The sequence below is a fragment of the Tursiops truncatus genome, chromosome 9, assembly GCF_011762595.2.
Source record: "Tursiops truncatus isolate mTurTru1 chromosome 9, mTurTru1.mat.Y, whole genome shotgun sequence".
Classification (NCBI taxonomy): domain Eukaryota; kingdom Metazoa; phylum Chordata; class Mammalia; order Artiodactyla; family Delphinidae; genus Tursiops; species Tursiops truncatus.
In genome coordinates this window covers 49,193,900-49,211,093 of record NC_047042.1, presented here as the reverse complement: position 1 = coordinate 49,211,093, position 17,194 = coordinate 49,193,900, and the positions used below count along the sequence as shown (strand labels likewise).

The 17,194-nt window shown below is 36.4% G+C and overlaps 1 protein-coding gene across 5 annotated transcripts in view; it reads right to left on the bottom strand.

Annotated features, from left to right (window-relative positions):
• Nucleotides 1-5,535: 5,535 nt before the first annotated feature.
• Nucleotides 5,536-17,194, bottom strand: part of HEPACAM2 (HEPACAM family member 2) — a 48,384-nt gene continuing 36,725 nt past the window's right edge. For 3 of the 5 annotated variants that reach the window (XM_019927431.3, XM_019927436.3, XM_073809709.1), the window contains 6 exons: nt 13,885-14,010; nt 13,772-13,796; nt 13,642-13,679; nt 12,207-12,280; nt 9,106-9,215; nt 5,536-6,208 (listed from right to left, as the gene is read on the bottom strand). In XM_019927431.3, coding sequence (XP_019782990.1) covers nt 6,205-6,208; nt 9,106-9,215; nt 12,207-12,280; nt 13,642-13,679; nt 13,772-13,796; nt 13,885-14,010 — 377 coding nt within the window. In that variant the 3' untranslated portion in view covers nt 5,536-6,204. Of the gene's footprint in view, nt 6,209-9,101; nt 9,216-12,206; nt 12,281-13,641; nt 13,680-13,771; nt 13,797-13,884; nt 14,011-17,194 lie in introns of those variants that run through there. The other 2 variants (XM_019927442.3, XM_073809708.1) reach the window with 2 other exon arrangements.

Here is a 17,194-nt window from a genome sequence, read left to right as displayed (position 1 = left end):
ACCCTGCCCTCCAGTGGGCCCACAGCCACTGCACAAGGCGGGACCTCACAGACCACCGGGCCAGGGACCAGCCCTGCCCCCAGCGTGCCCACAATAGTTGTCTCTATCACACTGAAGAGCCCATGCAGCCCACATAGGGGGCACAGCACTCCTAGAGCATATAGCTCTGGTGACCAGAGGGGAGTGTGCTGCTGGGCCCCATAGGATGTCTCTTAAAAAAGATCACTTCTCCAAGATCAGGAAATGTAACTGAACTACCTAATACATATAAATGAACACTGAGAATTAGGCAAAATGAGAAGACAAATGAGTATGTTCCAAATGAAGAAGCAACATAAAACCCCAGAAGAATAACTGAGAGGAGTGGAGATAAGCAAACTATCCGACAAAGAGTTCAAGATAATGATCATAAAGATGCTCAATGAACTTGGGAGGAGACTGGATGAACACACTGAGAATTTTAACAGAATTAGAAAATATGAAGAAAATCTAAACTGAACTGAAGCATACAGAAAAAAAACAAAAAAACACCTATAAGCGATCAACTGTAGATTAGGTGATACAGAGAAGTGGATCAGTGAACTGGAAGACTTATAGATAATGGAAATCACCCAGGTTGAACAAAAAAAAAAAAAAAGAAAAAAGAAAAAAGAATTTTAAAAAATGAGGACAGTTTAAGAGATCTCTAGAATAACATCAAGCATTACAGGAGTTCCAGAAGGAGAAGAGACAGAAAAGGGGGCAGAAAACTTATTTGAAGTGGTAGTAGCTGAAAACTTCCCTAACCTGGGAAAAGAAACAGGCATCCAAGTCCAGGAAGCAAGGAAAAATGGCTCCCAAAGTTATCAAGTGCCCTGAGAGTCAGTCTCAAAGAACTGGAAGACTATTGGAAGCAGTAATTTATTTGCCTCCTATCCCTGGTGTCTTCATTAAATATACAAAGCATAGGTAATGCAATTCATTACAATTCAAAAACCATTTATTGTCTGTGTTCTAAAGTGCATATAATGGGATGGATGCCATATGGGACACTCAGAAGAGATGGCTGTCATGGGGGCATGGTCTCTGAAGTCCCCACCACTTCAGACAACTGGTTTTTGTAGAACTTAAGCAACTGACTGCTCTGAAGCTTCAGAAAGCCTCTGCCAACAACCTAAAGTGGAATTCTGCTGCAGGAACCATCTGCCAGTTTATGCCCCATTGTGTGGTGAGCAATAGAGCTGTCATCTTCACTAGGAGCATATTCAAACGAGAAAGTTCTCAGACACAAACAAAAACCAAACAAATATAGTCAGCCCTCCACATCTGTGGGTTCTGCATCCATGGATTCAACCATAGATTGAAGACACCCGAAAAAATATTCCAGAAAGTTCCCCAAAGCAAAACTTGAATTTGCCGTGCAGGCAACTATTTACATAGCACTAACGTTGTGTTTACAACTATTTACATAGCATTTACATTGTGTTAGGTATTATAAGTTATCTAAAGATGATTTAAAGTGTAGGGGACGATTGTGTAGGTTATGTACAAACACATTTTATATAAGGGACTTGAGCAAATCTTTTCATTTCCTGAGTATTTGTTCCTTCATCTGTAAAGCAGGTATGCTTGTTCTAGCCCACAAGGCTCTTGTGAAGATCAGTGGGGGTAGTGGATGTAAAAGTATTTGTAAACTTCAAGGTTAACACAGTAATTCCAGTAAAAAGTGTACCTGGCAGATGAGAAGGAAGGAAAGTACCAGTGTTAAATCCAAGTGCTGTGTCTGATTTCTGCCTACTCATGAGAAAGGAATCTCTGCTTTCTTACTGCCTTATGAAACTAAAACATACACATTCATATGTATATGAACATGAACTTTAGAGGAATATGTAAGAATGACAGAGACGTTCACAGGGATGCATAGAGGTAGAAGCATACAGAAGCAGAAAATTAAAACTTTCTAAAAATAAGTTAAATCTTTAATAACATAGTAAAATAGCTACCTATATGCCATGTACTATTCTATCATTCAATTTTATTAAACAGAACCTTATAAGGTGCATGATCTTATAAAACTGAGGGATCACATAAATCGTCTTAGAGTGTATTTTGCAGTTGATTTTAATTGAAATTGTCTTATTAATATGGAAGTGCACAAATGTCAAAGAAATAAGGAAAACTTTTATTCGTAAGTATTTTAATTTTTGCTTAAAATTCTATTAGTAGGATATATTCTTTCAAAATAATAAGCAGGAGGAATATGAATCTATTCCAAGTTAGAAGCAGTAATATGAAGTTAAAAATTTTAATTAACAACAGCCAAGATTATGTTTAGTAATAAGGAAAGAACTTTAGGCTGGTTTTTAAAGATTAATTTGTTAATTAGGTGAACATCTGGGTTGGTTCATCACTTCCCTTGGAAATTTTGATTAATTTATGAGATTTTCATCCCCACTTACTAAAAAAGCAGTGAGTCATCCAGTGTTACACACTAGTGACAGCAAAAGTTAATTGGATTCTAGATCCTTTCAGACTTCTCCCTTCCGCAATTCCTTGCTGCTTTGAGTGGAACCACGCACTGAGTCTGTGTGTTTTTGTGTGTGTGAGAGAGACACAGAAGTGAGAGAAATAGCAAGTGATTGAAAAGTGAGTTTGAAAAAAATAAGTGTATGTGTTTGTATTTCCCTTGGTTGTGGTAAGAAAGTCTGGAGGGATACACAGAACTAGCCTAACCCCAAACCAAAACCAAAAACTAATAAAAACCAGTTATTAGTGCATACTTTTAATAGGATTTTGATTTGTGAATCATGTGAATGTATTATTACCTATTAAAAGGCTGTTTAAGATTGTCTATGTTTTAAAGTGTCCCAGAGTTGGGTCTAGAAAAGAGAACACAGAGATGCAGCAGTAGCTCATTGTAGTTAGGGTCTGCTCTACAAGTAAGAAGACACGTGGTCTCCAGGAGGGGATTCAAACTTGAGAAAGGAGGGGAGAGACAGATGTATCTGGGGTGACTGGGTGACTGGGAAAGCTGACCTGCTCTCTCCTAGCCCTGCAGTAAGATTTACCCTTTCTTTGGCTCTGACAACTAACAAATCGCATTCAGTTCAGAGGCCCCTCCTTAGAAATCCTCCTGTATATGCCGCATGATCTCAGTGGTATAAAACAATACTCTCAGATGAAGGGAAATTCATCATACTAGTTATTAACCTCATTTCTTCTTTCGCCTTGCCTTTGTAAACTCTAATTTTTCCTTCATCCTGTTTTCTTTATCACCTTTATTTTTGGGGGTGTATTTTATCTTGTTATATTATGCATTTATATGAGCTACCATAAATCCTTTCTGGAACTGGAAGGAGTAGGAATAAACGTATGCATAACTAACCTGGGAAACTGCTAACAGGTTACTTCTGGAAGGTGAGATTACAAGTGATTTTAAATTTTTATCCAGATTTATTGATATATAACTGACATACAACATAGTATAACTTTAAGGTGTGGTGATTTGGTACATGTATATATTGTGAAATAATTATCACAATAAGGTTAGTTGACACATCCATCACCTCACATAATTACATTTGTTTATTTTGGTCATGAGAATATTTCAGATCTACTCTCTACAGGTGATTTTAATTGTATATATATATATATTTAACAATGGGCAGGGATTCCTTTTCTAATTAGATAATTTTTTTTTCTTTTTACCAAATGTAGAAGAATATTTGTGGTGGAACTGATGGACTTTTCCAGCAGAAAAATATATAATGGTGGTAGAGAAAGAAAACCGGGAAAGAAGATAGGGTAGGTTGTAAGATTTAGTCTTAATTTTCCTTTCACCATGTTCTTCTATGAAAATATGGGAGGTATAGTATAAATATAGTGGTTCACTTGAAATACGTTTTTAAAAAATGCTATTCTTTTTTATTATTTTAAAAAATTTTATTTCTTCAATTTAAGTATAGTTGATTCACAATATTGTGTTAGTTTCAGGTGTACAGCAAAGTGATTCAGTTATACATATATTATATATTCTTTTCCAGATTCTTTTCCCTTATAGGTTATTGCAAAATATTGAGTAGAGTTCCCTGTGCTATACAGTACGTCCTTGTTGGTTATCTATTTTATATATAGCACTGTGTATATGTTAATCCAAAGCTCCTAATTTAGCCCTTCCCTCCCTTTCTCCTTTGGTAACCATAAGTTTCTTTTCTATGTCTGTGGGTCTATTTCTGTTTTGTAAATAAGTTTACTTGTATCATTTTTTTAGATTCCACATATAATCAATATCATATGATATTTGTCTTTTTCTGTCTTTGTCTTCACTTCGTATGATAATCTCTAGGTCCATCCATGTTGCTGCAAATGGTGTTATTTCATTCTTTTTTTACTGCTGAGTAATATTCCATTGTATATATATGTATACCACATCTTCATTATCCATTCATCTGTTGACGGACATTTAGGTTGCTTCCTTGTCATGGCTATTGTAGACAGTGCTGCAGTGAACACTGGGGTGCATGTATCTCTTAGAATTAGAGTTTTCTCCAGATACAGGACCAAGAGTAGGATTGCTGGATCATATGGTAAGTATTTTTAGTTTTTTAAGGAACCTCCATACTTCTTCATAGTGGCTGCACCAATTTACATTCCCACCAACACTGTAGGAGGGTTCCCTTTTCTCCACAGCCTCTCCAGCATTTATTTTTTGTAGACTTTTTGATGATGGCCATTCTGACCACTGTGAGGTAATACTTCACTGTAGTTTTGGTTTGCAAGAAATGCTACTCTTTTGATTTCTTTCTCCTTTATAAAATAATAGGCCATTAGACGTCTAATGGCCTATTATTAAAGTCAGAAAATATAATCATATTTCTTCTTTTTTAATAGTTGCAAGGTGAATCATTTTATGGACCTAATGTCACTAATGTCATTTTTAAATCCCCCATTGTTGTATATTTAGGTTGTTTCTACCTTTATTTAGCCAGAATAAAATTCTAAAGAGTGGCATTGGCAGGTCAGAGTGTCTGTAGCCAACGTCAGTAAACATAAATTGACATAATCTTTCATCTTCAAGATCTACAAGACTGACTGCTCCATTCCCACTCCCTGGGACTCACTGTACCCTGAAGAGTTACCCATGCCACTCTGTATACCTGCTTCTCTCTAGGTCTCAGATCACCTTTCTCTCACAGAGTTTCTGCAACCTAACCCTTGGTAGTTTTATCTGGTACCTTTTATCTAGCAGTCTTGACTAATGATAATTGTTATCTGAATCAGTTATTTCATTTGGGGGTTATAAAATGGTGTTTTTTAATTCTACTGTTTAGTTTCTAACTGATTTTTTTAAACTACAGCAATATACAAGTAGAATCCACAATTCAATAAAGTAAAAAATTCAAGCCTGAAAGTAAATAGTCATGTGAGTGCAAGAGTCTTATTTTAGTAGCTCTCTATGATGCACATTGGGAAATAAGGATAAAAAATCTAATTCTATAATGTTATTTTATGTAAAATTTTTACTCTAAAATACAAAGAATCAAGGCCATATAAAAGCAAAAGCAGAATAATTTATTTGAATCCATCTTTCTTTGAACAAAAATAAAAATAAGACTCTAAGTCATTTCCTTCAGCATTTTACAAGTCTTTTCAAAAACACCATTGGTGATTGACAACCTAGAAGGCACAGTCTTGCTTTTGTGACAATCATCTTTATTATTCTGTGGTACAAATAGCAAGAAGGAAGTTTGGGAATGACATAAAAAAATACAGCAATCTTAACAGTAATGAGAATTTAATAAAACAAAGCCTGCTGAAATTTTTACAAATATAAGGTTTCCACATTTGTAGGTTAGATAGGATAGTGTCAATGCTGATGAAATGGAACATATAGATTAGAATTAATTGAGCGTTGTAGGAAACTTGATACCGAAAAAGTAATTGGAAAGTCCCGTCCTTTTCTTCCTTCCGTCAGGGCAATAAAGACTGTCCGCTGAGAACTCTTTCCCCACCATGCTCCTCTGCAGCACAATGCATTGTGTGTATGCTGGAAAACCTGCAGTCTGATTTTTATAAATGACTCTATTCTGCATTAAAAGGAGTGATGAGTAAGAGGTATCGGGTTTGATTCCTTCACTGATGCTGGATGAATATACATTTTCACTGTTTTTCCTCAATATGTGCTTTCATTATTTCGCTTCAATGCATTGCTTTGCCCATGAATGCTCACCTGGCAAAGAGACGTGTAAAATGTTCTATAGATTTCCAGGTCTACATGTCAAAGAACCTTAAATTCTTTTATTCTTTTCCACAGCTGCAAATAATATGAGTGTTTTGAACTAGTTTAAGAAAATTACATTTACAAACCAATAAGTATAAAGAGTAAGCAATCACTAAATTCTGTAGATAATTTCCTTTTGAAACTAAAAGGTTTACTTACTTGGATGTCCTGTGAGCAAGTCGAGTTCAAAACAAACTGTGCCAAGAGCATTTAATGAGGTCAACAGACAGCATTTAAATAAATGTAGCCATAAGTTCAATAAACAAATAACTGGGCTGAGTAGCAGAATATGAACACAGGCCAACTTACCAATTTGTTAAACACCAGTTCAGTTAGGTAATAGATGCATGTAGTAATGAAAACAACACTGCTAGAATAGTCTAAGAGCCAAAGGAAAAAAATTTTGGCTGTGTTTCTATCTCAGAACCAACTGTCAAATAGAGGTAAAAGAAAGCAGGAAATTACAGTTCTTCACCCAGACCTGGCACATTTACTTTGGGAATGGGGGAGATTCACTAACCACCTATAATACTGCATTATTCATGAAATTGATCTTTGAATTTAATTGGACCTAGAGAATAAAACCATAGGAAAGATAAAGGGTCTCTGAATGTTTAGGGAATGTTTATTCTATTGAGGAATATTTATTCTACTGAGGATCACTGATCTTTAATTAAAATAAGCAAAGAGGAGCCCACTAAGCTATGAAATCTTCAAAAGACTGAGTCTTATTTAATCTCTGTCTCTAGGACATAGTTAATGACCTGGAGATGTTTGTGGATTGATTGTAAGTAAAACAAGTGCAAAACAGTTTCTAATGAAATAAAGAGAAAATATTCTATTTGTTTGTTTTTAAAATTTAGAATAGGTAACACATCTGTATTCAAGGAAAACAACACTTGTAAAAATGTTGGCTCCTCTTTAGGATGAGCTGGAAGGGAGAAAGAGGAGGAAAAATTTTAAAGAGATATTAGAGAGAAGGGAGACAGTCTTACAGAGAAAGAAAGGCAGATTCAGAGAGGGAAGACATCTCAGGATGGAGGTGAAGTCCAGACAAAGACACACAAAGGGCAACTTCCTCAGAAGATGGGGCAGAAGGAGGTGAGAAGAGAGAGGCTATGGAGATGGGGAGGAGAAGGCACTGGGGCTGGGAGTATGAGGGAGTTCTTGCATGGACTGCCCCTGGAAAAAGCATGTTCTCAACAGCAGTTAAATAGTCCTTTATGTGCTGGAAAAAGAGCTTTTCTGCTTTATTTTTAACTTTCAAAGTTTATTTCTGAAATCAAATTTTATACTCCCAAGAAATTGTAGATACATTGCTCATGTCTGAAAGCAGTCTAATTTCAGAGGATGATTTTTTTTTTTTTTAATTTAAGGAATCATTTTTTTCACCTGCAAAACCCACCAAATCACTTTATTTGGTGCTCTGAAATTATAGCTGCCATATTCCACAGTTTAAAATCATCATTTATTTCATTGTTAGGAGTCTTAAAAGATAAACCGCAAGTTTTCATTTGGTTTGTTTGCAGGCTAACTGGAAAAATAGATACATAGAATAAAGGACATATAGAAAAACAAATGAATTTAAATAGGGTAATATTTTTGATTGGATACAATCTTAAAATTAGGAAGCAGACATACTCCCAAAATTCTTTATATTCCTTATTTTTAACAAAGAAAAATATCCCTTCATTTTCTATTCTCCAAAGTAAAGAGGATTAGATATCATTTTAGAGAGGTTTTTTTTTTAACTGTCATGGAATAACATTCCACTATTGTGTTCTATTAGATTAATAACATAATGCTATAAAGCAATTTTCTTTTCTTTTCAAACCAGAAGCTCCCAGTTCCATCAGAGTCTGCTCCTAATTAACCTGATTCCCTTTTCTCCAGGCTCCCTGAGACAAGAAGGAATGCACTGATGGGGTCCTCTGAGATGCTCTCGCCACTTATTTAGCCCTTAAATGACTGCATAGTACCCCCAGGACTGGGTCTTCTCCCCGGAAGACCGTTTCCCATGCATTCATCCTAGCTGTTATTTTTGATATTTACCCAGAGGTGTGCATGAATTACTTCACTAGAAGTGTTTCTTTTGCCAAAGCGGAAGTTCCTGTGTGTGGTTATTGATATTCTTTTCAAAGTCAATAAATGACAAATAAAGAAATGATGGAAGATGATTTGTGGCAGTTACGCCTGCAGGCAGCTACAGCCCACAAAAAAGGGAAGTTCATTTCACTATTTCAAAAGGCTGTAGTCTTAGTTTTCCACAAATGGGAAGGGAAGGCGACTGCTTGGTGTCAGCTCCGAGGTTAACTGGATAAGCAGTTTCCTGGCTTTGGCCTCAGCTTAAGTTTCACTTCTCTGGGTGTGAGGCCAGTGGTTTTATTCACTTGGGAGTAGACTGCTTTGAATCTGTGAGAGGTGGGCGTTTGATGGTGACACTGTTGGGCACATTTTGCAGGTTTGTTTTTTTCCTGGTCCTATTTGTAGTGATAGATCACTGGCTTTAAAACCACCACAGTCACTGGAAAATCATCAAGATAACCAAGATGGCTTGAGAACTGGTCTAAAGACCCCTTTCTTACCAAGATGTGGATTCCCTGGGGGAAATGCTAGATTCTAGAGCTCTGCATCTGGTTCACTGGCCCCAGAAGATACTTGTGTGTTAGCCTGTTTTATTTATTAAAACTATTTTCAGGTGGGAAAGTGTGTTCAAATGTACAGACACTATAATTTCCTGTTTTAATATTTTTTTCTTCTGAGCCTTTCAATAAACTCTGGGGACAGCTGGGGATGCATGCTGAGTCCTTTCAACGTAGCATCATCAAATGCAAGTTCATACTTACTCTGGATGGTCTTGCTGTTGGGCAGGGATGTGCTGAATAACTTCGTAAATTGTACTGTGCAAATCTTGCCCTGGTACACCATCAGAGGCTGGAACAGATCTCGCTGGCATCTAGAAAATGTGGCACGTTAAAAAGATTGGCAGACTAGTAATAGTATTCCCAGTACGTTGCACAGTTGAAAACAACTGGAAGAGGTTAAGATTAGAAAATTAGAACTATTTAACTTCCCTTCAATATCCATTTCCTCCTTGCTACAGTTCCCTGCACTGGCCCTATGGTAGTTTGTGCAGTGGCATAGCTATGAGGTCAGAGAGGAATAACTGGACAAACCATCACTTTTTTTCTCCATTTAAGAAAAAAGCTGGCAGTACTGTAAAGGAAATACAGTAGAAAAAAATAGCAAAAGAGAAGATATCAGGATAGCTTAGAATCAAAGAGCATATATTACTATCCTTTATATTACATCTCAGTCTTACCTTTCTGACACTAATCACCAATCACGTGTGCAAGGGTGGTTTAGAAAAAAAGGATAACTTACAGGCAGAAGCCTTCATCACATTGCAAGTTATTAAAGATAGTACCAAGAAATACAGAACACACAAAAGAAGAGGTTTTGGTTTGAATGCAGTAATGGGCTCTAAAAAGTAAGGCTTGGATGTATGTGGAAAGTACAGTAGTGTATGTCTGTCTGGTTAAAATCAACATGTATTTTATTGAAATTGGCATTCATGTTTAACTCCTATTCCTTATATTTGATACTGTTATGCTTGTAAACACTGTTTTCCAATCACTTAGCTAAAGTCTGGTTCCCCTCCTCCTCCCAAACTCGTTCTATTTTCATCGTACTTCCGGCCACTTTCAGTCCTTTATATTTATACAGATCCACCTAGAGGACTCTTTGCCCTTGATAAATCATCTGAAGAGTTCTTTATCTCATTTGACCTGCTAGGTTACTTTGGAATAGCTTAGCTTTAGATTTTTCTGGAAACTGCCTGTTTCTATTCTACTTCTTAAAGCTCTCATGGCAGTCCTAGGCTATTCATCCTAGGACGGAATAGGTGATTCATCCTATCATTTTTGTGTCAAGGGGATTTTGGTTTAGAGTTTTTACTCTTGATTTTCTTTGGTATAGAGGTGTTCAGGGGCTATGATAAAAGCAATCTATAGATAATGACTAACTTACTCAACTAACCTAATATTAGACCTGTTAGCAAGTAATAAATTTCTTCATTTCATGCCATTGCTTTCTGTCCAATTCCCCAAAAGAAGTGCTAAATGGGCAATGAAATGTACAGTAAGTAGAGAGAAGAGGAGTATGCATCTGTACATGTATCAAAACAAACTCAAAGATGATTCTGATTTTTAAAAACTCAAAAAGTTAGTAATCAATTTATTTCCCTTCTTAACTTCAATTTTGAGATCTTGGTAATGTTATTATTATTCCTTTTCTTCTCAAAACCGTTGCATTTAGCTGTTAATCTTCACACGTAACTGCCATTCTGGCTGCTTCTCACACAGATCCTCCTACTCATGTCCGGGTCCTTCTGCTCCATGGGTTGTTGGTGTTGGTTTCTCACTTCTTCCCAAAGCACCTGGAACTGCCAATGAAGGACCTCAGCTGATTCCTCAGGAGTTTTCAGCATTGAAGATTGGCATAGTTCCAAGTTGAGTTATTCTACTTAAGACAGATATAAGCGGGGCTTCTGATACGTAATCAAGCACTCATTTCTCTGCCTCAAGTTCTTTAGAACTGTAGTATTTTGAGCAGATAGAGGTCCTCTCAATAAAATCTTGAAACTGAGTACTGATTAATTGCAAGGCTAAATTTAAAGTTTCCTACATAGATCTCACTCCTTTCCAATGCATTCCTAGGAATAAAAACTGACTTCAAAATTCACTTTTAAGTCTTATTAGTTCTTCAGTTTCCTGCTTTCCCATTTAAAAGCCACACCTGAGAGGGGTGCTTTCTGCCATGGTGAGGAGCTGTTTGAAATAACTCATCCACCAAATATTTATTTTTGTCTTTTTGGTTGTAGAAGTGAAGGGTGAGCCAATCCTGCGTGAGACTGAATAGGACATTGCAAAGCTTTTGCAATGCAGTTTTTCTCTTCATCTGTGATGATGTGGGCACTGGTGCTACGACTCACCCATAGGAGGATGAAATCCAGTCAATCCCCCTCCATTACTCACGTGGCATTTGAGAACTAAAGCCTGTGGCCAGGTAACTTACTGCTTGAAACTTAGAATCTTATATAGAATTCTCTGAACAAGTGAGGTAACCAATCCCTAACAACAAATATTGATAGTTCTCTTTTAAAAAGGAAAATGAAAATGCCCAGAGGCAAGTAGTCCGTTTCTGGCCCCTTCCTTAAGTGAACTATCATAGGGGAATACGGAAACAGAGGAAAGATCGGTTGTACATAAATCTGTAAAAATATTAATGAGCTGATTAGCTCAGAGAAACATTCTGCTTTCCTGTTAAACAAAACTGATTGCTGAAAAGACCTTGTCTGTGTGGACTGAAAAAATGGCTTCAACTGTATAAAAGTTCCTGCTCTCACATCTCATGCACCTTTAGGAAAAAATAAAGATATGTACCTGCATACTTTGGGTTTATATGGTACCTTTCTTCTGAAGAGCATAAGGTACCTTCAAGGGTATAATCAATTGTCTTTGTAATGTTCTCATGAGATATGAGGAGGAAATAAAGGGGAAACTGAGCAACAGAGAGAGTCAGTGAAGTGAGAGGCTGCAGTCATCAAAGTGATGCAGAATTATTTAAACCAGGGACTCTTGGTCCCCTATTTATTCACTTCTCTTGACCTTCAACCTAGTTAATTCCCTCTTCCCTGAGCTTACCAGGTAAGGAAAGTTTATGAATTCGTGTAACTTCCTTATTTGTGTTAGCTTTATTGATAGAGGCTGAGAAAGATGCTTTAGCTCCCCAGATCCGGCAACGTCATTCATTACAGAGTGAGTAAACACTGCTGAGGGTAATGCAGCCATCTGACCACACTGCCCACATGCTAAATGAATGCTGCTTACACCTCTGGTGAAGCAGAATGCTACTTCTGGGCTAATTGGCCACTAGGAAAACCAACCCTGGGAACACCAGAAGCATCTGGAAAAGCAACAAATTCATATATTCCAAAGTCATCCAGAGCATCTTCGTGGCCTGAAATGGAAAACAAATACTACTTACAAACCAAATGCCTCAAATTGCTATTGCTATTTTTTAGAAAAACCTTTATAAAACTTATCTTCATGGTTTGCTTCAAGTGGTATGTGTATAAAACCAATTTAACATTTCTTAATCACCTATAGTCATGCTGCCACTAAATAGTATTGGAAATCACTCCTGTTGAAGCTCAGAATTGAAACTGAATTGGGACAATTATTCTTAAAGTCTGATGTGGAAACTGTGTATTATATATTAATACACTGTTTATATATAATATAATATTATATATATATATATTATATAAACACATGTGGGCAGCCTTGTCCTTTGTAACTCTCAGTTACCAGACACTTATAAACACCAAGGCTTCAATCTGTCAATCACAGCAGCTCTTAATCCACCCATAATATCTACCGTACTCTGCTAGATCTAAGAGTCCCCCAGGACTAATAAGAATAAATAAGCAACTATTGCTGCCCATACATACAAAACAGAAAACAAGTCCGATGTCACCTAAACTATCAGCAGTAAAATGACAGGAATGGGGTGGTTGGGAGGAACCAGGTGGTCTCTGGGGCCTTTCTGAACTCTGACGGTTTATCATTTGTGAGAAAGGACTAGACAAGAGGAAGAAGACCCATGTTTACTGAGCATCCAGGCATTGTATTAGGCACTCCACCTACATTACTGGATTTAATTCTCAGAGCAACCCTGAGGGGAAGTTATAATCTCTATTGTATAGGTGAGTTGAGGTCAGGAAAAATAATTAATTTTCCCAAGGTGACGTTGGGGGAAAGTGGCACAGATGGGATGGAAACCTAGCTCCTCTGACTCCAAGGCCTGAGCAAAAGCCCCACTGTTAACTTATGACAACTCAGTAGGGAGTCAGAAGTGAGGGGCACCGCTGGGGACAGAGAAGCAGCAAACCTGTGGGACCTCCCTTTCCTCTTCTCCCTGGGAAGGAGCTGCCAGCACTGTATCTGCTTTAGGAACTGACACAGTGAGAGAACGCTTGGGCATTTTCAAAATAATAAGAGGATCAATGGAACAGGATTCAGCAGAACTCAGTGATGGCGGGCAAGTGACAGTCTCTCTGAGCCTTAGTTCTCTTGCCTGTGAAATGGAGTTGAAAGTGCCTTTCAGGCTTATTTTACAGACCTGTGTGACTTACATAAAACTAATACAAGGGATAGAACTTTGTGAAGTGAGGGCAGTCATCCTGGGAAGGGAGTGTTAGTGTTATCTCATGTGAATTCTGTTATGTAAATAGTACATTTTGCATATATAATTAATATCAACAATATATATTAATATACATTAATATTGATAACGGCCCCTCTCAGCCCAGCCATTACCTGAAAACGTTTGAGCTTTCCTGTATTCGGTTTCTGGCCTGAAAAGACAAATTGGTGTTTCTGTCAGTCTTAATCATTGAGGAAAAAGCATTCAAGAGAAAAATTATTTTCATAGAAACATATGCATTACCTGCCTTCTAGCTTTTGCTTTATAACTAAAACCAAAAAAGAAAAAACACAGTAAGATACACTTTAGTGCACATATACAACCATTCAAAATTTTTTAAAAAAATTTTAACCTACCTTTGTAGGGTTGATATTTTTTCCATAGGAGGAGAAGACACATGGATATAATCAAAAAGAGTGATATTCCAGTTATACTTGCTAAAGGGGACAATGATTTCCCTTTTTGTGCAAGTTTCTCTATTCCTAAATAAAAAGACAAATATATTTTTATTAAAGATCAATAATAAATTGATCCTAAATAAATAAATCCTAACTGGTACAGTACTGCAAATGTGTGTGTATATATATATATATATATATATATATATATATATATATATTTATGGGGGGGAGAGAGAGAGAGAGAGAGAGAGAGAGAGAGAGAGAGAGAGAGACGTCTGAGTGAGACCAAACAGAAGGCAGGCACTTATTTTAGAATACATACTAAACTCTCTAAGGATATTTGTGATTGGAAATGTGGTGAGCTGTCCAGGATAATACCAATATGTTGTACTAGATGTAGCAAATAGCTCATATCATACTTTTCAATAGTGTTCACCAGCATTTAGCTTGGATCTGTTGGATCTCACTGTATAAAACATCCCCAGATGCTAGGTTGTTCTCTCTCTTTCCATCTCACTCTTTTAACATTGTTCAGGTATGTGGATTTTCTAGGGCAGTGGTATGTAGTTAAAGGTGTGAGAGGGGAGGTGTTCATTTCAAATAATTACTAATTTTTGACCAATAAAGAAATTTTAATCCCTAAAATAGAATGTATGATTGTCAATAAGACATTTAAAGCCCCACCTTTGACTACAATTCACTGTTTTGCAAGTCATTCCTTTTGTTAATATCTCTATACAAAATATAGTGCTAAAAGCTAACACTTGCTGAGTGCTTATAATACATCAGACTCTGTTCTAAGAGCACATGATACGTATTAACCCATGGAATGTTCACAACGTTATTAGGGAGGTAATATTATTATTATTATCCCCTTTTAGAGATGGGAATCTGAGGCTTGCCTGAGGTCACTCAGGTTGTAAGTGGCAGAGTCCAGATGTGCCCCCAGACTCTTGACACTTTGTGCTGCCTCACTTTGATGCTGTTTTGACAAAACTTACTAAGTATGGCAATGTTAACACCAGTTCCAGACTATAACATGGTTAGTCAGAGAGTTAATCTATAAAGTGGAAAGTTGTGTGGCCTTCAACAAAAGCAAGTAACAGATGTCTTCCATGTTATCATGTGAATCAGACATTGATGTGGAAATGAATGGTGGCAGTTGCCTGTCTCTGTCTAGTTTAATGTGGGAGTGAAAGTTATGGGATGTCACTTCCCTTCTGCCGTGGTGGAGAACAGCTTGGAGGATCTGGGTGTGGTGAAGAACATGGTGTGGACTCAACTCTGCAATAAATATCCAGCCTGCACCGTGTTGTCTTCCACCACAAAGCCTCTACTGAGGTCTCCAGCAGCCAAGATAAGGATGAAACTTTAATCTTTCCCTTCTTTCTTTGTGGACCTATATGTACTCTCTCAGCTTTTCTACCTACAATGCTTTCACTTTTTAATCTTCCCAGAATCTTTTCATAATGTAGTGTAGATCATATATGTTAAACTCCAGTTAAAAGTCATGGAAATCATGCTATCTTCTCTAATTTTCCCATGTAATACTGTTCTTGTACTCCCTTTAAGTCCTTAAGAGTTTAAGCAGGTTGCTTTCCATCACCAAAAATCTTTACCATCTCAGATGGTATATTTATAAATTTCTGATATGCATTCAGAGAACTGTGTTCTTAAAATGTTCTTTTTATGGGATTACAATAGCTGTGTAATATTTATTGCTTTTAAACAGATTTTAAGGTAAAGTCCTTTTAGCTTTGGGTGGAAGAAATAAATGCAAGGTAGTATAAAATGGACTAGAATGGCAATTTATTGGTTCTGATCTAGACCAGAACATCACAAAACTTATTAGAAATGTTATTTTTCCTCCTTTTCTCTTGGTTAATAATTTGTAGGAAAAGTTATATTCTCCCACTGTTAGAATGCTGAGCTTTAGGTTTGTAACTACTTTAGCATTTGGGTGATCTCTGTGTGAGGTCTTAGCCTTTCTTCAGATACTGTGCTCCTACTTCACAGGTTTGTTCTCTCTAAAGAGCTGGGCAGCTTTGAATGAGCCACTTGACTCTAAGGGTCTGGATTTTCCCAGTAGTAAAAGGAGGAGGCCTGAATGATTGGTTTTTAAGTTCTTTTGTTGCTCAGATATTATATGACTTGAGGCAGCCAAAGAGTTTTACATGAAGTTTATGTAAATAGGACACTATAGCCAATGGTATGCTAGTAACTGAGTATCAAAAAGAATTATATGCACACATATACATACAAAAGTTATAAATTTTACTGATATGAAGGATGTGTAGCCTAATTTAGAATAATAAAATATGCAGTACTCTTTATTGTTAATTCCATATATCTAATTGATTCTCATGGAATGCTTTTGTTGATTTTTGCTGAACTCTTGCATTTTCAACCTGTGGGTGATATTCAACTATGCTTTGAAACAATTATACTTCAAATAAATGCTTGGTTACTATCCAATTCAGCAAAGAGATAGTTTACATCATAGATGAACAAGTGTAGCTTCAACACGAACGCTGGCTGATACGTACTAAGATCAAAGTGAAACAACAATGACATTCATTGGAATTTCATTTAACAGTGATGTGAATGACTTCTTTGCTAAATAGGAAAATAGATTTTGAATACCGGGAGAACTCAATTTTTTTTCGCCATATGTAATGTGGCACTTTTAAATTTAATCTGTATTATCATCTCCATCTTTTAAATTTAATCTGTATTATCATCTCCATCACTTTCTTAAGTGTAACAATCAACAATTTCTCCATCACTTTCGTACGTGTAGACAATCTTATTAACTGAACAACATCCCCTGAGTTTTGAAAAGTATTTTCATTATTATTAAGTTCAAAATATTTTATAATATTCATTGTGATTTCTTATTTATCCTAGAGATTATTTAGAAGCATACTGTTTAATTTCCTCATGCCTGGGAGTTTTCTTTCTTGATTTTTTTAGTTGAATTCCACTCTATTTAGAATGCATACTCTGCTTGATATAAATCTTTTAAAATTTGTTGAGATTTAAAAAAAAATGACCATATATATAGGTGCATGCTTCTAAAGTATAAATTCAGAAGGACCCATACTCTGCTGTGGTTGTCAATAAGATAAAGGTAAACAGAATGGTCTCTTGAGACACAAGCAGTGATACAAAAGCAAAGTAATAAAGAAGAAAAAATTGTTAAGAAATACTAAATAATAAAATGGCATGATTTAAGACACAGCATATGATTTGGGCACCACTCTTA